Source organism: Rattus norvegicus, chromosome 2, assembly GCF_036323735.1.
Source record: "Rattus norvegicus strain BN/NHsdMcwi chromosome 2, GRCr8, whole genome shotgun sequence".
NCBI lineage: Eukaryota > Metazoa > Chordata > Mammalia > Rodentia > Muridae > Rattus > Rattus norvegicus.
The window spans coordinates 114,703,547-114,729,812 of record NC_086020.1 but is presented as its reverse complement, the minus strand read 5'-3'; the positions used below and the strand labels follow the sequence as shown (position 1 = coordinate 114,729,812).

General features: G+C 42.7%; 2 protein-coding genes and 1 non-coding gene across 6 annotated transcripts; 2 read left to right on the top strand and 1 right to left on the bottom strand.

Moving 5' to 3' along the window:
• Nucleotides 1-251: 251 nt before the first annotated feature.
• Actrt3 (actin-related protein T3) lies at nucleotides 252-2,279 on the bottom strand. Its single transcript, NM_001108942.2, has 2 exons — nucleotides 2,057-2,279; nucleotides 252-1,211 (listed from the first exon to the last, which is right to left on the bottom strand). Exons 1-2 carry the CDS (start codon nucleotides 2,254-2,256, stop codon nucleotides 296-298), a joined length of 1,116 nt encoding a protein of 371 aa, NP_001102412.1. The 5' UTR covers nucleotides 2,257-2,279; the 3' UTR covers nucleotides 252-295.
• Nucleotides 2,280-3,362: 1,083 nt separating this feature from the next.
• Mynn (myoneurin) lies at nucleotides 3,363-21,663 on the top strand. 4 transcript variants are annotated; one of them, NM_001399703.1, is made up of 8 exons: nucleotides 4,361-4,987; nucleotides 5,772-5,938; nucleotides 9,762-10,555; nucleotides 11,576-11,735; nucleotides 15,000-15,178; nucleotides 15,998-16,081; nucleotides 17,049-17,135; nucleotides 19,682-21,663. In NM_001399703.1, exons 3-8 carry the CDS (start codon nucleotides 9,838-9,840, stop codon nucleotides 19,942-19,944), a joined length of 1,491 nt encoding a protein of 496 aa, NP_001386632.1. In that variant the 5' UTR covers nucleotides 4,361-4,987; nucleotides 5,772-5,938; nucleotides 9,762-9,837; the 3' UTR covers nucleotides 19,945-21,663. The 4 variants fall into 4 exon arrangements, with proteins under 4 accessions (XP_006232295.1, NP_001386632.1, NP_001386631.1 ...); NM_001399702.1 differs by having other exon boundaries at nucleotides 5,772-6,068; XM_006232233.5 differs by lacking the exon at nucleotides 15,998-16,081 and having other exon boundaries at nucleotides 3,363-4,987; nucleotides 5,772-6,068; nucleotides 19,682-21,596.
• Nucleotides 3,388-3,460, top strand: Trnav-aac1 (transfer RNA valine (anticodon AAC) 1). Its single transcript has one exon. It is a non-coding gene; the product is annotated as a tRNA-Val (tRNA).
• Nucleotides 21,664-26,266: the final 4,603 nt, after the last annotated feature.

Genomic DNA, 26,266 nt, shown 5'->3' with positions numbered 1-26,266 from the left:
AGGAAGAGGAGGAAGAGGAGGAAGAGGAGGAGGAGGAGGGGGAGGAGGAGGAGGAGGGGGAGGAGGAGGGGGAGGAGGAGGAGGGGGAGAAAACTGGGAATATAGTTCCCTGGTAGAGCACTTAGCATTCATGAGACTCTAGGGTCAACTCCCAGAACTACCAAAAACATTTTTAAAGAGAAAGTGGCCACCCCAATTACAGAACTTCTTTTCATCCTCCCCAAATAAGAATACCCAAAGCATTTTGTTATGTACATCCAAAGCAATTTTACTCGTCATTCATTCTGCATACATTTCAGAAGCACCTCTGGTGTACAATGTTGGGTCCCACTTCTTCGAATTCTGCAGCCGTGATCCACATGTCTTGGAAGGCAGACAAGGATGCAAGAATAGATCCCCCCATCCACACCGAAATTTTCCTTTCAGGAGGAGCTACAACCTGCACGGTGGTATTGGCAGGTGCCAACTTTGCCACATCCTTAATGAGTCGCTTATCTAAACCAGGAAAAGAGGTCGATCCTCCGGAAAGGATGATGTTGGAGAAGAAGGAGTTCCTGAGATCTGCATCACACTTCATTATACTGCTGAAGCATATCCTGTCGATGCCAGGAGCATCCACATTCACAAGATACGGAGAGAAGAGGGCCTCCGGGCAGCGGAATACCTGCTTACGGAGTTTTACAGTCTTCCCGTCAGGGAGGGTGTACATTTTCTCTACGTTAGATTCCTTGACCATTTCCTCATCATAGTTCATTGCCACATAGCAAGCATTCTCCTTAATGTCTGTGACAGTTTTTCTGTCCCCAGTTCTAAGCAGCATGATACCATCATCCTTCAGCAACATCATGAGGTAGTTGGTGAGGTCAATTCCTGCCACGTTTAGCTGTTTTACACCATGTGATAGGCAGTAACCCTCAAAGATGGGCACACACTGAGTAATCCCAGCACCTGAGTTCAGCACAAGGCCAGTGGTAAAACCAGCAGCAAACAGAGCCAACACAGCCTGGACAGACATATAGAAGGCAGGGACTCCCAGATTTTCAAAAAACACTTCGGAGATGTGCTGCCGGTCTGCCAATGGGTTGAGAGCCGGTTCTGTAACCAAGACCGGGCCATCGCTGGGGTTCAGGTTCAGGTTGTAGTCATAGATATGTTTCCACATGATCTCCATGTCTCCCCAGGAAGAAATGAGACCCCGTTCCACTGGATAGCTGGAGGGGGAACAAAAAAAAATATATGTCTTGTGTTTTTATGGTTGTTGTTAGTGGTGGTTTTTAGATTTGGCTTTAAAAGTATTGTGTTGTTGTTGTTGTTGTTATTATTATTATTATTATTATTATTATTATTATTATTATTATAGTTCTTGTTTTGAGACAGAGTCTCTCTACGCTGTCCTCGCTGCCTTAGAACCCATGACACTTGCCTCCAGCACTCAAGAGGCAGAGGCAGGCAGATCTCTGAGTTTGAGACCAGTCTGGTCTACAGAATGAGTTCTAGGACAGCCAGGGCTACGCAGAGAAATCCTATCAAATAAATAGACAGATAGGCTCAGTATGCAAACCAACTTGGCCTGGAACTCACAGACTCCCCTGTCTTTGCCTTATTAAAGGTGCAGGGTACCATTCCTAGACAGAAGCCATTAACACGTTCCCTTTCTGCTCTTTTTCATCTAAAGGGAGAGTATTTATCATGGTAACTTCCAGTAAATAGCACGACTACTTTTCTCTGCAGTCATTTTGCTTTGCCATTTTTCTCCTCCTTGGAGAATGTGACTTCAAAAAGTTGGAAACTTCCTACGTTATTCAAGTATAGTAAATGGTTAAAGGGACCTCACCACACGACAAATGCCATACATCAAGTCACGTTCTTATGCAGGCACGTCTAACACGAATGGCCACTGTGTGTTTGAATATATTTGTGCACAGAGAACAGAAGTTTGTGTAACGGGTGGCTGGCTGAGGCCTTGGGGTTCCTTTCCTGGTCCTTTCCCGGAGGCTTTAGCTGTGGGCTCTCCACCCACTTCCACACAGACCCAGACTTTAGCGTCCTGCAGTACCTGATGGACAGGAAGCTCCTGCGCTCCTGCGCTTGATCACCCACACGCAGCTCCTGCTTGCTGTCAGCCGCAGGGCTGTGGTTCTTGGTCCGGCCCAGAATATTCGGGTAGACGAACTGGGGCTCCCGGGCCCCAGCCAGGCCCGCCTTGATCATTCCCGAGCCGTTGTCGATCACCACTGGTGGCTGGTAGCTGCTCATGCTGCCGGTGCTGCTGCATCTGCGCCTCCGGACCGCTCCTTCGCTGGCTGTGCTGGGGACAGGTGCCCCGCGTCACAGAGGACCGCGCCATCTGCTGGCCCGCGTGACGCGCGGTGCCTCCTGAGACCGCTTCCGTGGGTTGAGATTCTCCCAAGTCCTTGATCTCTGGTTAACAGGAGTGGGAAACAGGAGGAAGGACCCTGAAACCCAGGAAAGGCTTGGGAATATTGTTGTAGGAAGGTTCTGCCTGGCTTCTGTAAGGATCAACTTCAGCAGAGGCTGGGGTGTGAAACGAGTTTATGTTCTGCATAGTAAACAATGTTATATCTTTCCTGTGGTTTCTACAAATGAACATAAGATGGTGTTCCGCATCTTAGCACAGGCTAGCCTCGAATTCCCCTCTTCAGACTCTGAGTTCTGGGATGCTTGGCTCCCCTCCTTCCTCCTTGTCCTTTCTCCTTTCTCTTTCCTTTATTCCTCCCTGCCTCCCTTCTTTTCTTCCTTTATTTTTCCCCCTCATTTCCTCCTTCCTTACTTTCCTCCCTTCTTTCCTTCTTTACTCCCCCCCCCCCCCATTTCATCGTTTTCGGATTATATCTCTAGATCCTATGAAGATAACGTTCATTTCCTGGGGTTGATTGTATTAGGAATAGGAACTGCCACTTGGTAAGGAATATAAATGTCTTAGATCATTATGAAGTTCAGCTAAAAAAAAAAAAAAAAAAAAGTACATTCATTGCGTGGCAAAAATGAGCGTCTTGGTGTCTGATTTCGCGCGTCCCTTAGGGTTTTTAAAAAGTACACAAATTAGAAGCTTTGGCAGGTATTTCGAAGCAGGATGGGGAAAGGTAATTTATACGTCCTCCCACCAGAAAACGGCTGAAGCACGGTTCTGCTCCATTTCACAGTCTCTGGCGTGCTGAGGCTTCTCCAGCCGGAGAGAGAGGGAGAGAACAAGTTCAAACTTTTGAAATAGTTTCAGCACTGTTCAGTCAGTTAACTGTGCTCTGTTCAGTTTACTTTTTTTTCTTTCTTTCTTTCTTTCCTCGTTGAAAAATGCATGAATTTTAAAACTTGTGAAGCATGCATGAGAACATAAGAGGAACTATTTCAGCAAGAGGAGGCAGCCAGGTTTCCGTAGTGTAGTGGTTATCACGTTCGCCTAACACGCGAAAGGTCCCCGGTTCGAAACCGGGCGGAAACACGATTTTTATAACCAATAACAGACAGGAAAACACCAAACAAAAAGAACTGATGAGGTAGGTTGCTGCTGATCCTAGAAGACTTTCCTTTCATTTTCTCTTAGCTCTATGCTCTGGAGCATCTCTGTGTTCAGTTTTTCCCTCTGGAGTTTCCATTTTCCCTTCCATGCCAGGCTAAATTTTATTTTATTTTATTTTATTTTATTTTATTATTTTTTACTGGATTTTTAAAATTTACATTTCAAATATTATTCCCTTTTCCGGTTTCCCGTCCATAAGCTAGCTCCCTATCCCATCCCTTCCCACTTCTTTTATGAGGGTGGTCCCCCACCCAACCACGCACCCCTTCCTGCCTCACTGCTCAGACATTCCCCTGCACTGGGGCTCCAGCTTTGCAGGACCAAGGGCTTCCCCTCCCATTGGTGCCCAACAAGGCCATCCTCTGTTACATATGCAGCTGGAGCCATGGGTCTGTCCATGCGTAGTCTTCGGGTAGTGGTAAATTTTATTCTTAATTTATATGTCAAGTTCACTAAATATTTCAGAATTAACACATTATCGAAAATTTGACAAAAAGGTGGAATTAAAAGGAAATTTATACTCAGAAATATAAAAAGTAGCTTCAACATTTTTAAGTCCAGAAATATGACTTTTAACAACAAACGTTTCAGTTGTGCTTTTTAATATTTATGACGTCCGCAGGTTCTAGGGAAGAATCTGCACGAACACATCAAAACTTTTTGACGCTTTTGTATAGCGCAGCGATAACTTTGCTCTTCTCCCTTTACTGCACTAACTCTGATTTCGAGGTAAATAATTGTGCTAAAATTATTCTGGGTCAGAAGCAGGAAAACCTTTTCCGGTAGAAAGCCCACCTTCCTCTCACGTTGCGCATGCCCAGTGTGCCCTGCTGCTTTGCTTTGCTTTCCTGCATCTCAGCCTCTGTCACCAGGTAAGGGCATTCTGGAAGATGAGTTTCGGTGTGCCGGCTCAAACAGAACTCTGGGGGTCCCAAGAGCTTTCGGATATGCAAAAGAGGAAGGAGTGATTGGTCTCGACTTAAGCATATCCCTCCCACCCACCACGGTCAAGAACCAGGGTGCACAACGCAGTCATCTCCACTGGAGGGGCGCTAATGAAGACAGGATGACAGGCGAGAAAAAGAACTACAACTCCCAGCATGCAGCGCGCAGCGCGGTTCCTGGAGAGGCCGGCTGTGCACTTGAGCCGGGTCTCCGCCCAGATTCTGGGCCGACAGCGGTGGGCTGACAAGTGAGCGTCTGGCGCAGGATGTAAGTCAGCAGTGAGGTGTGATCCGGAGACCTGGGCATGCCGGGAAGTCAGGGCTCAGAGACCCAGCTCGCCGGCCCTAGTGGACACCTAGAGTCCTATCTCCGGTGTCCCCATGGACCACACATCCGGACGTGACGCGACGGCGGAGGAGGCAGGGAGAGGAGGAGCGTCGCGGTGACGTCCTCCCAAGATGGCGGTGAGAGAGTGAAGAAACTGTTTCCCTTGGGCGGATACGGGTGAGTGCCGCCCTCCTCCTGGCCTGTCGTCCCTCCGTTCTGGGACCCCGGGGTCTTATGTGGCCTGGTGCCTCGGAGATCGAGCGCGATTCGGGGCGAAGGAGGGTGTCCTGGGAGAGGCAACCTCCGCGGTGGCTATAGTCATGGCCCGTGCCGTGGGAACTCGCGGGAGTGCGAGCTGGGAGGGCAGGGCAGCGGAGGCTGGGGAAGACTGGCTGGGACTGTCACCCTCCGTTGCTGCCCGGCTTGCAGCGGGCAAGGGGTGTGTCCTCCAGAGAGATGGAACCTTTGACTTGTCTAGTCCGGGCGTTCCCGCCCCCTTGCAAGTACTTGCCTTGCGCTTGGAACCTCACCATCTCAGCCTACAGGTTTCAGCGATAGGAGAGCAATGAAAACAACTCGTATCATGTTCTTGTCCTCTGTTTCAAGGAGTCATTTCTTAGTTTATTTGTTTAAGCACCTTCAGGTGAAGATGTCTGTTGGAGATTGAAAGTTTGAGGGGTCAACTCTAAAGGCTTAGAATTTTACCGCCCTCTTTACAACTGGTGACATAGGTTTTGTTCACTGCCGTTTATTGCATTAATGTTCTAGTGCTGTAAAACAAAGAAAAGCATTTAATCGCTACGAGTGTTCTATGGGGCTTATGGACGACGTTGGGGACGAAGTGGGAGCTGTGTTCTTCGTTTAGTCTTTTGTCCCTTCTCCACCCTCCCTTACTTCTGCATGGGTGAGTGTTTGATGAGAGCTTATGGTTATCAATTCACTGTTTCTTTTTGTCTTTTAGATCAAGGGTAAAATACCATTCTGATACCAAAATGCAGTATTCACACCACTGTGAGCACCTTTTAGAGAGACTGAATAAACAACGAGAAGCAGGATTTCTTTGTGACTGTACCATAGTGATTGGAGAATTCCAGTTCAAGGCGCATAGGAATGTGCTTGCCTCCTTTAGTGAGTATTTTGGTGCGATCTACAGAAGCACTTCTGAGAACAATGTTTTTCTTGATCAGAGTCAGGTGAAGGCTGACGGATTTCAGAAACTGTTGGAGTTTATATATACAGGAACTTTAAATCTCGACAGGTAAAGTACACGTTTTTATTCAGTTATAAAGTCTAGTCAAAATCTTTAGAGCTAAAATAGATTCATATTTTTCCCATTTGCTCTCCACACTAATTTTCAGTGTTGATACACAGCACACAAACACACACACTATAGCTTGAGTAGCTCTGTTTAGGATGAAAAGATGTTTGGTAAGCACAAAGACAAGAAGACAAAGCAAACAGAAAAACAAACCACATTAAAGCTGTGTGGTGAAAGGCAGAGGCAGGCCCTGTAAATTTGAGGCCAGCCTGAGCAAATGGAACATGTTCCAGGACAGCCAGGGCTACACAGAGAAACCCTGTCTTGAAAAAAAAACAAAAACAAACAAACAAACAAAACACATTAAGGTAAAGAATTCTGTCTGACAAACTTATTCACTGCCCCACGCCCCCAAAAAAACCTCTTTTTTAATTTTACAAATCCTGAACTGTAAGTGGATTTTCCTTTCCCACCACGTTCGGTCTTGGTGTCCCTTAGGCCTTTTCTCACACCTAGGATCTTCTAAGGTATGCAGAAAGAGCCACCTCTGACCTCATGGCCTAGTGCCTTCTATTGCTCACATGACCTCATAGCCTAGTGCCTTCTATTGCTCACATGAAATGGGGATGTGCAGGACTCTGATACTGAGACGGAACTTCGTGGGACTATGACTAACAATAAGTCTGTTACTGTTGTTAACCTATCCAAAGTTTAAATGAAGCCAGAGGCATTACTATGCTTCTCATAAGGCTCTGAACGGCTGGGCTCCAGAGGTGCATTGGTCAAGTGCTTGCCCTGAAAGGATGAGGACCTGATGTCAGATCCTCAGCCACGATATAAAAGCATTTGTGTAATACCAGTGCTGCCAAGGTGGATACAGGTGGTTCCGTGGAGCTCATTAGCCCGCCGGCCAGCCAGTCAGCCCACCAGCCCGGCCAGCCAACCCAGCAGAATCTATGAGCTTTAAGCTCAGTGAGAGATCCTGTCTCATATAATGAGGTATGAAGAGCAACATAGGAAGACACGCAGAGCTATCTGTGACTTCCATGCACAAATACACCTGCATCTGCATGCACATGTGCACATGAACATACACATACTACTATGTCAACAGTTGCTTACTGCTGCCCCTTTAATAGTAAGTAGGTTCTTCAGAGTCTTATAATACATCCTATATATAAAAATTAGGCTAATAGTACTATGTTCTTAGTTGTAGGAGAAATGGTAGAAAGGACAAAACCAAAAAGAATCCAGTCACATTATGCTTGCCTCCTTTCCTTTATTTTTAATAGAAGCACGAACACAAGTAGAGTATTGGCTGGTAGAGCAGATTTATAGGCTGGTTGTGGAGGGACATGCCTTTAACCCAGAACTTGGGATTCATCTCTTTGAGTTCCAGGCCAGCAAAACTTACTGAAAGAAAAAAAAAATTGACATTGGAATTGTATCCTTCTGACTGGCTGATCGTCCGTCTCCTTTGATAAGACCTCTCTGATCCTTAATCTCCTCATAAAAGTGAGATAATAGTAACAATATTTGTACTGTACAGAGTGCGTGAAAACTTATTTGAAGCCCCCACTGTGCAACAAACATCTGTTTACTTTATGCTTTATCTTCTTCACTCTGTGCCCTCTTTAGTTCCACATTTCTTAGAGGAAACTTAGAAAGGAAAACACCCATGAAATTCTGCCACCTTCTGATTAGGACTATTAATATTTTTCATGCACATCCTTTTCCACACCATCTCTACAGATGTATGCGTGTACACAATTAAGATTCTTTCCTCATGGCTGGCAGCTTATTACGGAAATATACTTCTGATTCATGCTAGAATCAAAACACCCGTTGGTTTTTCTGAGAAGGAACTATTCATGTTTTAGAATTGTCTCATTGGAGTTATGAGCAGAGATAAGTTAATCTCCCACAATTATTAAAATTTGGTAAATAATTGATGAACAGTTTGTCGAGTTGAATGCCTCTGGTTGAAGAATGCAGAGTATTTAATACTAATTGCAGATCAGTCGGTTTGGGGAGAGTTTTTAATTTTTATGTTTCTTTTTTATTTTTGTTTTGAGACAAGATCTCACTGTGTGGGTTTGACCAGAAACTCACTGCGTGGCTGAGGATGGTCTCAATACAGTCCCCAGAGTGCTAGACTGCAAACACAAGCCACCTGCCTTCCACCTGCTCTCTCTTTCTCCATTGACTATTTGTGGAAAAAAAATCTTAAATTGACTTGAACATACTGGAGCACCTTTCTTAGAAGGGAGTGCATAACTGTTGCAGGCTTCTGGCACTTTCTCATAGATGGCTGAATTTCAGTTTTCATTAACAAGACCCCTCCACAATTCATATTCACAGTAAAGCTTGAGAAACATAGTTAAAGGTACCTCCCAGGGCAGAAGGGAGGATTAGGAAATAGTTTTTTTTTTTTTTAAATCATTATTTTATATTTGTCTCATATTTCTTTTTTTTTTTTTTAAAGATTTATTTATTTATTATATATAAGTACACTGTAGCTGTCTTCAGATACACCAGAAGAGGGCATCGGATCTCTTTACAGATGGTTGTGAGCCACCATGTGGTTGCTGGGAATTGAACTCATGACCTCTGGAAGAGCAGTCTGACCTCTGGAAGAGCAGTCGGGTGCTCTTAACCGCTGAGCCATCTCTCCAGCCCAGGAAATAGTTTTTATTGAACTCTTGTTGCCATCCAGAAAAGTTGATTGGCTTCTGAAAAAGCCTCAGAGAAGATAGGAGGAAGCAGGGTATTGCCAACAAGGTTTAAAAGAAAGAAAAAAATTAGCCAGGCATGGTGTGCCTTTAATCCCAGGGGAGTTTGAGTCCAGCCTGGTCTACATGGGAAGTTTCAGGTTAGTCAAAGCTACATAGTGATACCCTGTCTCAAAAGAAAACAAATGTGTGTGTGTGTTTTTGAGTGCAGACGCAAACATGTGTACTGCATGCATGAAGAAGTCAATGATCAGTTTGGGGGACTCATTTCTCTTCTCACCTTGTTGAGGTGGGGTCTTGTTTCTGCTGCTGTACAGCTCTCTTGGCTAGCTGGCCTGTCTCTGCCCTCACATCTTGCAGGAGAGTGCTGGAAACAGACATGTGCCTTCTGGAGTGGGGTCCTTGGGTCTTAGGCTTTCACACCTAATGCCTTTCCCTGCTGAGCCTGCTTTCTGACTACCCAACAGTTGCTTTTAAATTCAACTATTTTTTGTTTGTTATTGTTTCTTTTTTAAAAATATTTATTTATTTATTTATTTATTTATTTATTTATTTATTTATTATCTATAAGTACACTGTAGCTGTCTTCAGACACCAGAAGAAGGCATTAGATCCCCTTATTGTGAGCCACCATGTAGTTGCTGGAATTTGAACTCAGGACCTCTGAAGAGCAGTCAGTGCTCTTAACTGCTGAGCCATCTCTCCAGCCTTGTTACTGTTTTCTAAGCAGCTAGAAAATACAACATTCTGTTACTCTGCATTCTTTTCATCTTTCCAGTATCATAAAACTGGAGATACCTGCTCAAACATTCTGACTGAGTTACATTTTACACATTTGTTAATTAGTTTAAAACTGTCAGGCATTGTGCTTTATTAGATCTGTAAGAGGCATTTGAGTATGTACAGCTCTTTCCAGTTTGTTTTGATCAGAACATTGTCATTTGGTCTTGTGTCCCTTCAGTTGGAATGTTAAGGAAATCCACCAGGCTGCTGACTATCTCAAAGTAGAAGAGGTAGTAACAAAATGTAAAATAAAGATGGAGGATTTCGCCTTCATTGCTAGTCCCTCTTCTACAGAAATATCTAGTATTACTGGGAACATCGAGTTGAATCAACAGACCTGTCTTCTTACTCTTCGAGATTATAACAATCGGGAGAAATCAGAAGTCTCCACAGACTCAGTTCAGGCAAACCCTAAACAACGGGTATTGACAAAGAAATCGTCTCAAAGTAAAAAGAAGAAAAAGGCCTTCAATTCCCAGAACCCAGGGCGAGCTAAAGCACTGCAACACCACAGTGGTGTTTCAGAGAGTGCGTCTGTCGAGTTATTCCTGGATGCGAACAAGTTGTCCCCACCTGCAGTAGAACAAGTCATTCAAGGAAATGACACTTCAGAACTTGAGTTGACCTCAGTTGTGGAGAATACTTTTCCTGCACAAGATATTGTGCAAACTGTTACAGTCAAACGGAAACGTCGAAAATCACAGTCACATTGTGCCCTGAAAGAACACTCCATGTCTAACATAGCCAGTGTAAAGAGTCCATATGAGCTGGAGAACGCCGGGGAAGAGCTGGACCCAAGGTATTCCAAGGCCAAGCCAATGTGTAACACGTGTGGGAAGGTGTTTTCAGAAGCCAGCAGCCTTCGAAGGCACATGAGAATACACAAAGGAGTCAAGCCGTACGTCTGCCACTTGTGTGGAAAGGCGTTTACCCAGTGCAACCAGCTGAAAACTCATGTGAGGACTCACACAGGTAAGGCTGCTCTGTGGGAAGGCGTGCTGTTCTGTTTTCCTGTGGGGGTGGGTTAGTGTTTGTGCTTTCTGTTCTGTTTTGTACTGGGAATTGAAGCCATGGCCCCAAGTGAGCACACATAGTTAGTTCTACTAAGTTGTATCTCTAGCACATACAGATCACAGTAGCATACAACATGCATTGCTTATGAACAAAGTTTGCCATATTCTTTACCTGTAAAAGGTTTTAACATTGGAATCCTAAAATTGTGTTTGTAATTGTAAGCAAGTATTTAACAGCTTTGTTATAATTGACATTTTAAGTTCTAGTGCGTCAGGTCTTTACATCCTTTTCTCTCCATAATAAGTGTAAACTTGGTCCTAACCTCCACCCCTGCTGGGGATTGAACCTAGGGTCTTGAACATGCTGTGTAAACACTCGACCACTAGGCTAGCCCTTCCCCCTTCCCAGTGTGACTTTTTTTATTTTGAGACAGTGTCTTGCTGTGTTGCTGAAAATGACCTTGAATCTGCAATCCCCCTGTCTCAATCTCCAGAGTAGTTAGGCTTACAGAAGTACGCCATTACACCTGCCTTGGTTTTAGTTTTTTAAATGTTTAACAGAGTTAAATACTAAAACTCAGGCCAGTTTTCACATATTACCAACCCTTCCCATTACATGCTCCTAGAGTTCATTGGTTTTTGAACATTCTTTCTCAGCTCTTCTGTTTACCTCTGATTTGCATGACTTTCTGCTAGCAAAGTATGAGTGTCCATTGGTGCACTTAGGTTTATATTTTATACATTTTTCTTGCTGATCACCTTTCCCTGTTTTGATTAACTTCTTTGCTCCTAGTGTTTTCAGTAGTCCTGAAAGACATCCCATTTGCTTTTGATACTTTGAAGTTATATCATTTTCCGAAAATAAAAACCAGTACTGTTGGCACTCTTAAAAGCCTTAAGAGCTTATGACTTTAGGATTTTTTCCTAATATAATATTGTTCCTAATATCTGCCTAATACAAATATTATTGTTCTTTTAGGGGAAAGGCCATATAAATGTGAACTGTGTGATAAAGGATTTGCTCAGAAATGCCAGCTGGTCTTCCATAGTCGCATGCATCATGGTGAGGAAAAACCCTATAAATGTGATGTGTGCAATTTACAGTTTGCAACTTCTAGCAATCTCAAGATTCATGCAAGGTAAAAGGAAATGAGTTCTTTGACCTTTACATTAGTTAAGTATACAGTCTAATGAGGAGTGCATTTCTATGAGCATACAGCACGAAGGGCAAGCCTCATATGACATGATGATGATCATGGAGTTAGATGCTTGTCCCCCAGGTTTCCACCTGGCTCTCATCCTTGCATTTTCTCACTGCTCACCTTTGGAATGGGAATTGTACTGTGGAATTTGTGTAAATTATGTTCTGATTTTTGTAAGAATTGCCCAAATCTCTGAGACCTTAGACTTGGACTTTTTTGTTCTTCTTGTTTCAAGATAGGCTTTCTCTGTGTAGCCCTGGCTGTCCTAGAAGTGACTCTGTATACCAGGCTGGCCTTCACCTCAGAGAGACCCACCTGTCTCTGCCTCTGGAGTTCTGGGGTTAAAGGCCTAGCTTAGACCCAGATTTTGAGAGGTCCTGAAGCTATGCTGGCTGGAGAATCTTAGAAATGGCTGAGTGCATTCATTCACATGTGATGTGTACTTGAACCTCTGCAGCAGTAGAATATAGTTTGGATCTGAGATACATCCCAAATGTCCATTTGTGGAAGGCACACTCCCCGGTGTAACTGTTCAAAGGTGATTGTGGGGTAGTGGTTCTGACTTAATCAGAGAATTAGAGAAGGTGATATTTTAGGTATTGAGACCTGGTTAAGGAACTGATTCCTGAGACTCTCATTGTTGCGTCTTGGCCCAGCTTTCCTTGCATGGCTCCTCTGTCTTCTCCCTGATTGCTCTGATGGGTAGCTCTTCCAGGGGAAGTAGTAGCCCTGCCTCATGAACTGTGGCCACAGTAGACTGAGTGCCTGTGGGACTGACCCTGGACCAAGCACATGGAAGCAGAGTATGTGGGCAAGGAGCTTAGTACGTTTTCGCAAATGAATTTACTTCTCACACCCTATCACTTGATTAGGATTTGGCTAGTTTTCTACCTTTTTTGTTTGTTTAAGATAGGGTCTTGCTGTGTAGCCCAGGCTGGTCACATACCCCAAAGCCTTCTACCTCTACTTCCTGAGAGATTGGATAACAAGGATATACCATTGTTTTTTGTTTGGTTTGCTTTGTGGAGCCAGGAACTAAAATTTGGGCCTCCAACTTGCTGGACTATTGCTCTACCACTGAGCTGCATTCCCCGCCCATTGGCTCACTTTTCATGTGCTAAATATTCCTCAGCCGTGCCTTCCTTGCTCCCAACTTCACTTGTACTTCTCTTTTAGCCAAACTTCCAGGTCCTTCAGAAATTTCCACTTAGCGTTTGCTCACTGTAAATCTGGCTAAAAGTAGTCAGTAATCTCATAGCATCTGTGTACCATGCAGCCGTGACATTTCTTCCCCTGAGATAGTTAAGTCTTTAAACCCAGCTCAGAGCCTCAGGGCATGGATAAAATGTAAACAAGGTATTTGCCAGAATGCAAAAATTGTTCTCAAGTTCAGTTCCCAGTAGCATTGTTTCCTTCTAGAACTCAGGAGCACTGTCTTTACTGACATAGTCTATTCTCTCTCTCTCCCTCCCCGACTCCCCTTTCTAAACGTTGTAGTCCAGCCGACTTCAAACTTTTAATGCTCTTGCCTTAGTGTCATGAGTGTTGGAATCATTGCCATCATTCCTATTTCTATCAGAATGATGGTCTTCTGAATGGCCCACCAAGCTCTGCTAGAGTCTTCTAGAACGTCTCTAACCTGCATCTCTAAACTTTATCTAGTTCACACAGTCACAGTGAATGAATCCCTGGCACCCTTCTTTTTTCCATGTCCCCAGCTGTCACTATGAGGCAGTTATCCTAAGAAGGAAGGCCTGTGTTGGCAGGCAGGTCTCAAGGCTTCAGTCCATGCTCTCCTGGCCTCATAGCTCCTGGGCCATTGATAAGGCAAACAAATAAGACAGAGAAGGTATGGTGGAATCCACTGCTCATCTTGTGGCAGTCAAGAAGCAGAGGTTGAAGAGGGGCTGGAGACAAAGGTACAGTCTGTGACCTGTTTCTTTAGGAAGTGAGGTCTAGTTAGAAGCAAGTCAGGCCAAGCCTCCTAAAGTTTCCACCCCTAATACTACCTCTACCTGGGAACCAAGCCATTGGCATTTGGCCTTTAAGCAACATTCTTGATTCAAACTGTTAATACCCGGCGTTAGGTGATTTATTTTTAGTGGAATTGACCCTTCAAGTGACAGAAAAAGAACAAGGTATATAGGTACAGATGCTATAGACAGGGTGCTATGATTTGGAACTTTTCTCTCTTTAAATAATACTTTTGTATACATTTGTATATATCTACACTATGAATGGCATGCCTGTAGAGGCCTTAGGACAACCCAAGGGAGCTGGTTCTCTCCTTCCACAGTGTGGAACTCAGAGATCAAACTTAGATGGCCGTAGGCACCTTTATGCAGCCAACTTCACTGGCCCAAATTTTTTTACTTTTTCTCAGTGAAATGCAAAGCAACTGTCAGCTGGCCATAAAGGTGCATAAGAAGGTGCTAGTAGTTTGAGGAAGAACTTTTGACAAGGAAGATGGATTAGCAAAATAATTGCTGTATTGGGGGCTCAGTGATAACTACTGTGCTGGTTGTTTTGAGTTTTGACATAAACCTAGACATATCTAGGAAGAGGGAATCTTGCTTGAGAGAAGACCTCCATTGGGTTGCTGATGGATTAGTGTGAGAGGCCTCGACTCACCGTGGTTGTGCCACCCCGGGCAGGGGGTCCCGGGTGGACACAAAAGCAGACTGAGCAAGCCAGTAGGCAGCAGTTGTCTGGCTTCTGCTTCAGTTCCTGTTTCAGGTTCTTGCCCTGACTTCCCTCACGGACGGAAGTGAACGCCGAAATAAGCTCTCCTCCCCAGGTTGCTTTGGTTATATTTACCATGGCAACAGAAACCCCAAAACAGCTGTAGAGTGTTGATGGAAAATGTTTTTGAACTCATTTCAGAACTGCTGATATTTTGATACCTTAAAAGTATTTTTTCAGTGGTATTTTACATACAAACAACTATTGAATTTAAATATGTAGTCTTTGTTTTTGTTTTTCAAGACAGGGTTTCTCTGTGTAGCCCTGGATGTCCTGGATCATAGAGATCCACCCGTCTGGGCATGAGCCACCACTGCCGGGCTAAGTATGTAGTTTTCCCTCGCAGAGATGAAGTAAAATGCTACATGAAATAGAGCATTTTATGTAAGGAATACTTGCTGTATACATGGCCTCTGGATTGCTTTACTTACTGCTGTGTCACTTTATATTTACTAACAGGAAACACAGTGGAGAAAAGCCATATGTCTGTGATAGGTGTGGGCAGAGATTTGCCCAGGCCAGCACCCTGACCTATCATGTCCGCAGGCACACTGGAGAAAAGCCTTACGTGTGCGACACCTGCGGAAAGGCCTTTGCTGTCTCTAGCTCTCTCATCACTCATTCTCGGAAACACACAGGTGAGAGTTTACTGCTGAGGTTGCCTGTAACAAGGTTGTAGCTAAGAAAGGTAGGAATTGGGCCTTTTCAAAGGGTAGACTGTAGACTTTTTAGATATCTACATTGGTAGTTTTGAAGCTAATTCAGGATTTTCACATAACCATTAGATTGAGTCCGACATTTTCTAGAATAATACAAGGTAGGTGAAAATTTTATCATTAGCTTATTATTAGCTTATTAAAGTAAGAGAATTCTGAAAGTATATACAAATTGAGCCATATTTTTATGACTAGTTAGCCTTTTTTGAGAATTTGTCTCTTGTAAGAATGTGAAAGGGGAGTTAAGTGGGAGGTGGCTTAGGCAAGAAACCTGTCTTCTTTTGCATAGACATTCCAAGATCTGGAACTCAAGACAGATGTGTCAGATGCAAATTAGAAGTTTTGAAAACAAAGTGTACTGGTTAGAGTCTCTTTTGGAAGTGGGCTGTTGGCTATGATCTTCCTTTAATGTTTTTATTCTCCTTGAACAATAAAGTAGATAGCAAGATTTGAAATGTCACTTAAATTTGACATTTTTAATCATAAGAATCAAATTGTTTACCCAGGTCATCTCTTTAATGAGAGGAGAGACATTTGCAGAAATAATGTTTTAGTGTGTGAAAAGTACCAATTTAGATAAGTAGAATGAATTAATAGATCATTACTTGGATGCCTCTAAGATACATCATAGGAAGGCTCTCATATAGATGGTAATTGTAAAAGCTTACTGTAGATCTCTTGTAACTGATAAGTATTACACTGGTATAGTACACCACTCCGCTGTCTTTTATTCCCATCTAGGTGAAAAACCATACATATGTGGTATTTGTGGGAAAAGTTTTATCTCCTCAGGAGAGCTCAACAAACACTTTCGATCCCATACAGGTCTGTGTTTAGGGAGAACGCACCGTTTTTGTTCTCTCTTAATTCCTTTGTACATAAACCTTGACTTTGAAACCATTGTGGAATATCTAGTATCTAATATAACTTAGTGATAACAAGTTTTTAATGTATAAATATCAGCTTTTTTATTTGTTCATTTCTTTTGTTATTATTTTTTTAGTTGTTTAGAATACAATTTAAATTTGGCTAAGAACTGTGTAGATTTTCTAAGGATTGTGCCAGATATCCATCATTTCCAAATGAAAACATTTGCATTAGACTGAATAGATATACCATCAAAATTATAAAATAGGGTTCTTATGTGAAAGTTTTAGGAATGGATTTTGTTATCAACATGTTTGTTATAGCATGTAATGTATGTAAATAGTATGAAGAAAATGTTGAATATTAAATTTAAAGGAAAACTACATTTTAGAGATACTGTTCACATTTTCTTAATCCATTTCATAATTCTCATCCAAATGTTGTAAATACTAAAAGGGGCCTGGTAAACTCACGGCCAGCTCGGTGTCCTCATGTTTCTTGGTTTTGGGGTAACACATTAAGTGGTTCTTCAGTCATCTCCTGGCCCCATGGTCTGGGGAGTGTGCTCAGCTTTACCTACGCTAGGCATGCAGCCGCCGCTGAGCTAGGTCCCCGGCCTGAACCATTCTTATTTGAGAATAATTATATTGTGGACTGTCCTCAGTATTGCTTAGATTTCCTCATCTGTGAGGTAAGAATAGAGTATTTTTGAGACTTCCAGATAATGAAAGTCCTTAATTTCACCCCAAATTGGGTTATACTAATTATAAAGTAGTATACCTATATGTATAGGGTTTCTCATCTCACAGTCATAACTAAGTGATTAAAGAATGTTTGCTTTATTTTGATCAACATTTGATAGTTTTGTGTCAGCCAGCAATTCTTTAAACACTTAAGTTTTTAAAGTTCTTACCTTGTTTTTCAGGAGAACGACCATTTATCTGTGAATTATGTGGAAATTCTTACACTGACATTAAAAACTTAAAGAAGCATAAAACAAAGGTCCATTCTGGTAAGAGCACATGTGTGCTAAACATGTCCCTCTCCGTTGGTGCTGGTCCTGACAGGCCGAGATACACATTTCAACAGTTTGATTAGATCTATGTTAAAGTAGAGATAGGGAGCTAGAGTGGTACATGCTTTGAATCTCAATGCGCAGGGAGTGGTCCCAGAAGGATCCCAAAGGCCAGCATGGCCCCACAGCTGGTTGCAGGCAAGCCTGAGCCACATGGGGAAGCCTTGTCTCAAAAAACAATCCAAATAATTCCCAGCAAAACAGCGCTAGAAGCTGTGCTCAGGCCTGATGATCTAGATTCTATTCCCAGATCTCAGGTACCATCAGAGAACTGTTCCCTGAGAGTTGTCCTCTGACACACTTAAACACACACACAAATAAATAAATAAGCAAGCAAATAAATAACTAAAATGAAGTGGTTTTTAGAAAACATAACAAAAACTTAGGTATGAACATATAAAAAAGTAGCTTTATAATTTACAGAAGATCCCCTTTTCTACCGATTTTGAAATAATGAACTTCATAAAAATTAAAATAAAATAAATTTAAACTATTCAGGGTCTGGAGAGATGGCTCAGCATTTAAGAGCACTGGCTGCCCTTCCAGAGGACCTGGGTTCGAGTCCCAGCACCCACATGGCAGCTCACAGCTGTCTGTAGCTCTAGTCTCAGGGTTCCAGTGTCCTCCTCTACCAGCCCCCAGGCACCAGGTACACCACACATAAAATAGTAATAAAATACCTTAACTATTTCCTCCTTTAAAAATCTGATTTGCCACAAAGCATGGTGGCACATATCACATACCTGTAATTCTGTAACTTAAGAGACAAGAAAGACAATTGTTATTCAAGGTGAGCTACATAAGTGGTCCGTGTCTCAGCAAACTACAAACAAAAAGCATGACTTCTGAGTAGTTTCAAAAATGAAAGAAGATTTAAGCAAGCAAATCTTATTGTCCATAATGCAGTCTGGGTGACTGAGGAGGACTACTGTAGTTAGGAAGAAAGAGCGCTCATGAATATTCAAATGTGGAAGGAAATAGAGCCTTGGAAGCTCAGAACCGTTCTGTTAGTGTAAGAAGCCAGACTGCAGACTTATCGGCTTGTGGCTTAACATAGATGATTGATTTACTGCACTTAGCGTGACGGTCTGCCAGGATGAAAGGAATCACAAGTTAGGACGAGACTCAGCAGGTGTGATAGGATGCTCATCCAGCATGCGTGAGGCTCCAAGTACTGTAACCAGCACCAAACTTTATACATACACATGCTTCATTGTGTGTGTGTACGTCTGTCTGTCTGTCTGTCTGTCTGTCTGTGTGTGTGTGTGTCTGTGTGTGTGTGTGTGTGTGTGTGTGTGAGTTTAGTTGTAAGGGTTAAGGTAGAGACATCTGAAAACTGCAGTGCGTCTCTTCAGCAGTTCATTTAATACCTCTGGGATACACATAGCTGCAGGCCATATGAAGTTGAAGAGGGAGGGTATAGTCCTGGTTCTCTTAAGACCTTAAAACCTGGATGTGACGTCAGAGATCTGACTATATTGAAATTGTAGAACATTCATAAATGCAGAGGCACTAAAGAAGATGTTTCTTCTGAAGCATTAGAGTGGTCTTACGTTAACCTGGACATGGTAGCACATGCCTGCAGTCGCGTACTCAGCATGCTGAGGGGAAGCAGATTGGTAACTTAAACTCCATAATGACAGTCTCTAAAAGGGAGGAGGGCTGTCAGGAGAGAAGATTTATTGTTACAGAAATTGAAGAGAGAAGAGTTCCAGGGGTAGAGATGGGCAGGGTGGGGTCATTGCAGCAGAGGACATTTTGACGAGTCACTGAGACAAGACAGCTCGGGTTGTTTCTTGACTGGTTAAACTGCAGACTACAGAGAATTGCAACTTAATGTAAGCAAAGCACCGTTAGCTGTCTAGTAAGGCTGCTGCAGTCATGTCAGCACCTTGGAGTGGCAGCAACACGTTACAGCCAGGAATGCAGTGAGGGCAAAGTGCATCTCTAGTCAGTGTGCTCATTTCCTAGGAGAACAGTGCTTCTCACTTCTGATAAGTTGTGTACTGCAAACTTGAAGCCACTGGCTAGTGTGACCTCCTCGATAAAGGCAGTGTACTGTGTTGCCCTTCTGCACTTGGAAGGAGTTAGAGAAGTTTAATTTAGCATTCACCGTCAAGGATTTACAGCCCAGTTGAGGAGTGGAGGCCTGTCCGAGTAGAACCAAACAAGACTGAGAGGACCAGGTGCCACGGGGAGGAGGATGAGGTAGTGAGGGAGCTCTCTAGTGAGGGAGAGGAGAAAAGTTCACCTGTGTTTAGGATGTGTAGACTTTTGTAGTGGTCTTTGTGATTGACCCTGTTCTTGATACGTGCCATAGTATCAGTACAGAGTTAATCGGGCACATTGGGGAGAGAGAAACAGGTTGCACATGGGTGTGGAGGCTGACTGTAGTCTCTAGGACCTGTAAGTAGATCAGTGTACCTCAGACAGTTGTTTGGTTTTACATTGCTAAAGGCAGTGTGCTTTCCTTTCTGTTTCAGGTACAGATAAAAATGCAGATTGCAGTGTAGATGACCATGCTGTAAGTGAACAAGACTCCATACAGAGAAGTCCTTTGTCAGAAACGCTAGATGTGAAGCCTTCTGATATGACTCTACCCTTAGCGCTTCCTCTTGGGACTGAGGACCACCATATGCTTCTACCTGTCACGGATAGTCAGTCTCCTACATCAGACACACTGCTGAGGTCAACTGTGAATGGATATTCGGAACCACAGTTGATTTTTTTACAACAATTATATTGACTTCGAGGACATGGAATTGCTAAGGCATCCTTGGCAGTAAATGTAAACATGTCTGGTAAGGTGCATATTCATATGGACTCCCACTCAGTTGAGCTGTGTGACCACTAGTTTTTATTCACGGAAGTAAAAGCACCGATTCTGATACTGCATCAGTCAGTGCTTGTTCTGGCTTTGACTTCCATTGTAAACAACCAGCCTGTCAAGGAGCGACTTCTACCATGGTGGCCCTGTTTTGGGTGGGTAAGTTTTAGACACTGTTAAAGCTGCCTTAATTCCATCTCTTTTGCATTGTAGACTTACTTGATCCTTAGGTAGAATCTGCCCTGTGGGTTTTTCGTTGTTCTCTCCTTGCTGTTTAAACAAAGTCTGCAGTAATAACAGCTTCAAAGTGTTTGTTTGTGAGGCCTGTGGACCAGTGTGGAAACTTTCGGAGGGATTGGAGTTCATGTTTATGTCTGAACATTTAGATACTAAGGAAGACTTGTGCTATTTATTAATATATTCCTTTAGAGGTAACTTTTCTAATGAGGCCAAACGAAGTATTTCTCTTAAAACCCAGAAAATGTGTGTACATTTTTGTTCATTTAGAGTGAATTCAGTATTCAAGAAAACCAGTCGGTCCCCAGCTCCGAAAAAAAGAAAAGAAAAAGAAAACCAGTACTCAGATCAATTTTTGTTTGAGTTGAAACTATATTTTTTTAAATAGATATTTGGTGTTTTTAAGTGGTCAGAAGACAGTTTTGGAATTTGATTCATTTTATATTTTATTAGATTTGTAGATTATTGGAAGTGAATATATAACAAGTTTTGGAAATTTTTGATAAGCCTATCTTGTATCAGTTATGCACTTTTTAAAATAAATGTTCTAAAAAGAATTTTCTAGCTATAAAATACATACTAGAAATCACTTGGCTTCTAAATTTGATATATTACTTAGAAAAATCAAGAAGCTTGTGTTGCATGCCTAAGGCAGCACACATACACACAAATAGAATTAATATCCTAACTTCAGTTATAAGCTATACTTTTGGATTATCATTTTGTTTACCATTTTATATTGAGTTTTTTATAAACATGGGATTTCCGATTTTATGAATTAAACTGCAACTTTTGGTTGTTGGCTGTAGCTTTAGAGTGGTCCTTTCCATGCCAGCTGGGTGTAGAGAACTCAGCGGCACCCCATCCCTCACGCCTGCTCCCTCTCTTCCTGCATATTCATTGATTTCACTTGGCATTGTAAGTTACAGTTTCCCAGTCAGTTCCTGTGGCCGATGAAGTCATGGTGACTGTTTCTCTTCTCTGCCATCAGTTAGTTAGGTCTCACTTGTTTTCAGGATTTACACTGCACTGAAACAGACTCACGGTGTTCACTGATACTGAACTCTTTGATCATAATTCTCCTGTTTGGGTCCAAGTCATAGAACTAAGAAGACATAATCGAACGCTCAGTTCTTACAAACTGCGGGTGTCTTCACATTTCTTAGAGCTATAACATTTCCACAGTAAATTACAACCGGTGAGCCTGACTGAACTAGCGAGAGAGTATGAAATACCACCTTTGTATAATAAACTTATTTTATTATTCAGCTAAAAAATCTGTGTGTATGTTAAATGAACATACTGAGTTTGAATAAAATTTGTAAGGTATAAAATGTTCAGCTAATCTTTTCTGGTTTAAGATCAATAAAAATTTACTGGAATATAACAAAACTGAAAAAACTAAGACTCAACCCTTTTTAACAAGTTTGCCAAAGTGGAGAGGTTATGTTTAAAATCACAGCTTCATTAATCCAAGCACATCATGAACATTTATTAAGTGCTGTAGTTAGTTGGGCATGTGCATACCTATAATCACAACATTCTGGAAAGTTAAGGCAAGAAGATTAAAAAAATTCCAAAAGCTGCTATCTCATACGTCTTCGATATGAGGACAAAACTGCCCAGTTCCCTCAAAGGTAACGATAGCCTCTTGTTTGTTTATCCCTCTTCAGTTGTGTGGTGCCCTCACCTCATAGCCCTGGCTGGCCTAGGACTTCTGTGTAACCTAAAGTGTCCTCCTCCTGCACTCCCCAGCGTGCACAGCACACCTAGCCACACAGCCCGGACCTTGGAACTAGCCTTGGAAAGCTCCTGAGTTGTGTGTCTCAGCATTATTTCATATAGTGGAATGTGGAGTGGGTCAGACTGTTTTAAATTTGTGTTACGTGCATATCTAAAGTTCTGGTTTAGTCGTTTGCTCTTCCAGAATTATTTGTGAAGAAAGCTCAAAGGCTGAATGTTGTCATTCTTTAAATAACGGTGCTGTTACTTACTCTAACGTGCCTGCCCTTTAGGACTTTCTGGGAATCATTCTAATACAAAGAATCATTGAGGTGAGTTCTTTACCTATTTTGTTACGGTGCAGTGTTTTGGTGAAGATTCTTAATTATTTAAGTGATACAGAAGGTTTTCAAACTCTTTAAAATGCTGAGTACCTTAGAAAGTATTTTTAAATTTTGTTTTGTATTTGTATTTTACTTTAGAGTTAGCTTTTAAAGTTCTTAAAGAGGGAATTATAGATTATATATTAAATAAATTTTACTGTTTGGTAGTGTTCATGTTTAATTCCATAGGATCATTTTAGTGGGCAATTGTAGAAAGCTTTTTCAAGATTGAAGGTCTATCAGTTCATTGCAAAAGTAGTTTACATTTCTCTATATCTTAATCCTGCAGAAACGATACATACCAAAGCAGTTAAATAGCTACTTAGCTATCTACACTGATTATGAAAACACCCTAGGTGGACAGTTTTGTTTTTTTTGTTTTTTTGTTTTTTTTTTCCTATTCTTTTTTTCGGAGCTGGGGACCGAACCCAGGGCCTTGGGCTTGCTAGGCAAGCGCTCTACCACTGAGCCAAATCCCCAACCCCTAGGTGGACAGTTTTAACGCCTTATTCCTGTTGGACTGGAGTTTAAGAATTTCTGTACCCACTCAGTTTACTGTGTGAGATGTGCTGGTGCAGGTGGTCGATAGAGAAGCCTTACAGCTGACTTCTGCATGGACAAACATCGAGAGCTGTTTCCCAAGCATTTCTTGGTATTCTATCTTTGAGAAGCACTTAAAATGAAGTTCTAATTTTTTATCACTTACCTGGAGATTTTTAATCTATTATTTGGTTAGAAAAACTACCAAATAAAAGATTAGGTGTGCGTCTTCACTCACTATTTTGAATAACAATGAGATTGAGATATTGGGACATTGATTTCTGTTTCTTTTAGTTTTGAGACTGGTTTTATTATGTATCACCATGTTGATTGAATTTTTTAAACAGCCCAGATTATCATGGAATTCACAGTAATCCTGCTGCCTCAGACTCCTCTGTCCTGGTGTTATAGCTATATACCACCACATTCTACATTAATCTCTGGAGACCATCATGTAGTCCTCTTTTGCCTTCTTCAACCTCTGCCCCTGCTTATTGACAAAAGATTTGCCGTGTTTAAAGATTTATCTTGTAAACATAGTGCCTTCCAGGGAATGTACTAAAATAAATGCCCACTTGCAGGGAAGCGAGAAAGCCAAGATCAGTAGCTATAAAATAAGCAGAAATGTGGAGTGGTGTTGCCTAGGAAGCTCAGAGAGGAAGTGTGAGCAGTCAGGAGTTGTGGGGAGAAAGAACGGGCCATTGTTCACCTGGGCAGACAAGTGACTGAGGAGATGTCCCCTGTGGCTGAGTGAGGAGACGCTAGACAGAGTGCAGACAGCATCTAAGGAGAATGGGAACAGTCCGATGTCTAGCCCAGCTGACCACTGAAACAGTACTTACGCAGCATGACTTAGCTAGGTCCCGTTTCTAGCCTGTGTGCTCACACCCTACCATAGTTGATTGCTGAAGGGCAGGTTTGTGACATGACTCCACACTGTGGCCTCGGCTGACCTAGCAAGGAGATGCGGTTCTGAGGCAGACAGCTAGTGTTCTCCAGAACTCGAGCCTGGGATGCTGCAGTGCTAAGTAAGATGTAGATGGGAAGATCCTTTGGAATTGGCCAGGAAGTCGTTGAGGAGTCAAGTACTGGAGAAAGCTGGTGTTTTAAGCAAAGGATCACAACTCAGACCGATAAACACGAAAACACAGTGACACAGTTCCAGTGTGAAAATGAGTGTGGAGGTCAGCACTGTCAGGGGTTTATATTTTTCTCCATACATTGTATTCTGGTTGTGCTCTGCCCTCCCCCACCTCCTCCCAGATCCTCTATGCCTCCCCACCTATCCCAGCTCCAGCCCCCCCCCCCTTAAAAAACAAATAAGCAAACAAAATAAAAAGCTCACACACAAAGTGAAACCAAAATATACAACAAAAGACCAGGAAGACAGAAAATACTCAAAAAAGCAATTTAAGACAAAAATACCATCGAGTTCTTTGTATGTTGGCTATAGGGCCTGAGACCTATCCTGAAATATGTCTAATATATCCGGCTATACTCCATTGGAGAAACCAGTGTTTCCTTCACAGGCAGATGTCGGTAGCAGATAGCTTCTTGCTTAGGGGTGGGAGCCCGTGCCTACTTCCCACTCTCAGCACTGTGGCCCAGTCTGACCTTAACTATGCAGGCTCTGTGTGTGCTGCCATAGCCTCTAAACTCTTACTATGTACCTCAGTCCTGTTGTATCTGGAAGACGCCTTTCCCACGGAGTCCTCTTCTGTGTGCCTCCCCCCACCTCCCGCCCCCAACTTTAACAGGAAGGTTTGATGACAACATCCATTTCTGACTGTGCTCCAGAATCTCATTGTCCTCAGACTGTCCAGTTGTGGGTCCCTGTGTTAGTTTCCAAGTGCTTGAAGAAGCAGCTTCTCTGACGATGGCTGAATGATATATGATACACTGATATATGGGTGGCAGTAGAATGTTATTAGGAATCACTTTATTGCAGTTTCTTTAACAGAAGCATAATAAATATTTGGGTTTATCTTAGGCCCATGGCCTGTCTAGTCTCAAGTTCTTGGCCACTGAGTAGTGTCAGGCATAAATTCTATCTTATGAAGTGGGTCTTAAATCAGTGCTTCACAACTCTCCTAATGTTGTGATCCTTTAATACAGCTCCTCATGTTGTGGTGACCCTCAACCATACAATTATTTTGTTACTTCAGTTTGGCCACTGTGTGTGTGTGTGTGTGTGTGTGTGTGTGTGTGTGTGTGTGTGTGTGTGTGTGGAGAGAGAGAGGAGAGAGAGAGAGAGAGAGAGAGAGAGAGAGAGAGAGAGAGAGAGAGAGAGCGAGCACTTGAGTGCTTGAGTGCCTTATAAGCTTTGATCAATAATGACTGTCTTGGAATCCCAGAAAAGTAAGGACCAATACCAATACAGGAATGAAGCTGCCAGCAAGAGTGAGGGCAAGCAGGCAAAAAGCAAAAGCAGTTTCTTGCTCGTCCTTTATATGAGCTGCCACTTGGAAGTATGGCCCAGATTTAAGGTGGGTCTCTGACTTCAGTGATCTAGTCAAGAAAAACCCCTCAGGGTGTGCCCACCTGCGTGAGCCTTAGCTAATTCCAGATGTAGTCAAGTTGACAAGAAGAGCAGTCATAACATGTAAGATAAAACATGGCTATGTTGGTCTTCTGGAAGCCTGAGTTCACTCACTCGGGATCTTTTTCTAGCTCATGAGAATTTCATGCGTTTGTTTTAACAGCTGTACAGTATTTTCACTGTCCATCCACCGATGGACAGCTGGGTTCTTTCCAATTTCTGCCTATTCTGGATAGAGCAGCAGTGAGGATGGTTGAGCAAATGTCTCTGGTAGGATAGAGGGTCCTTTGGGTACATGCCCAAAAGGTAGTTTGAACTCGAGCTATATCGCAGCTTCCTGAGGACCCATCACACAGATTGCATAAGAACTGAAAAGGTTGTACTTCCGAGTACTGTTCCCCTTGCCCACATCCTCATCAGGATGAGTTGCCATTTGTTTTATTGACCTCCCTGTTGTGACTGCTCTAAGATGCGATCCCCAAAGTCCCTCCAGCTTCCATCTGCCCGTGGCTGAGGATGTTCAGAACTTCACTAAGCCTTCTCAGCCATTGCCACTTCATCCCTATCTAAAACGGTGCCACTTAGCTTTGCTTTCAGAGTTGAACATTCTTAGTATCATATGATCCGTGGCTATAATCAGCTATATTTAAGCAGGATCTTAGGAGACACTTTGCTGCAAGGGATAGACAAGTCATTGTGGTGAGTTTACACAGGGTAAGATGTACAGAGGAGGAGGAGTCCTACAGAACTTACACATCTCCCCTCCAGTCCTTCCCTAAGGGTAAGTCTGGGGGACAATCTCGTCTCCGCCCACGCTCAG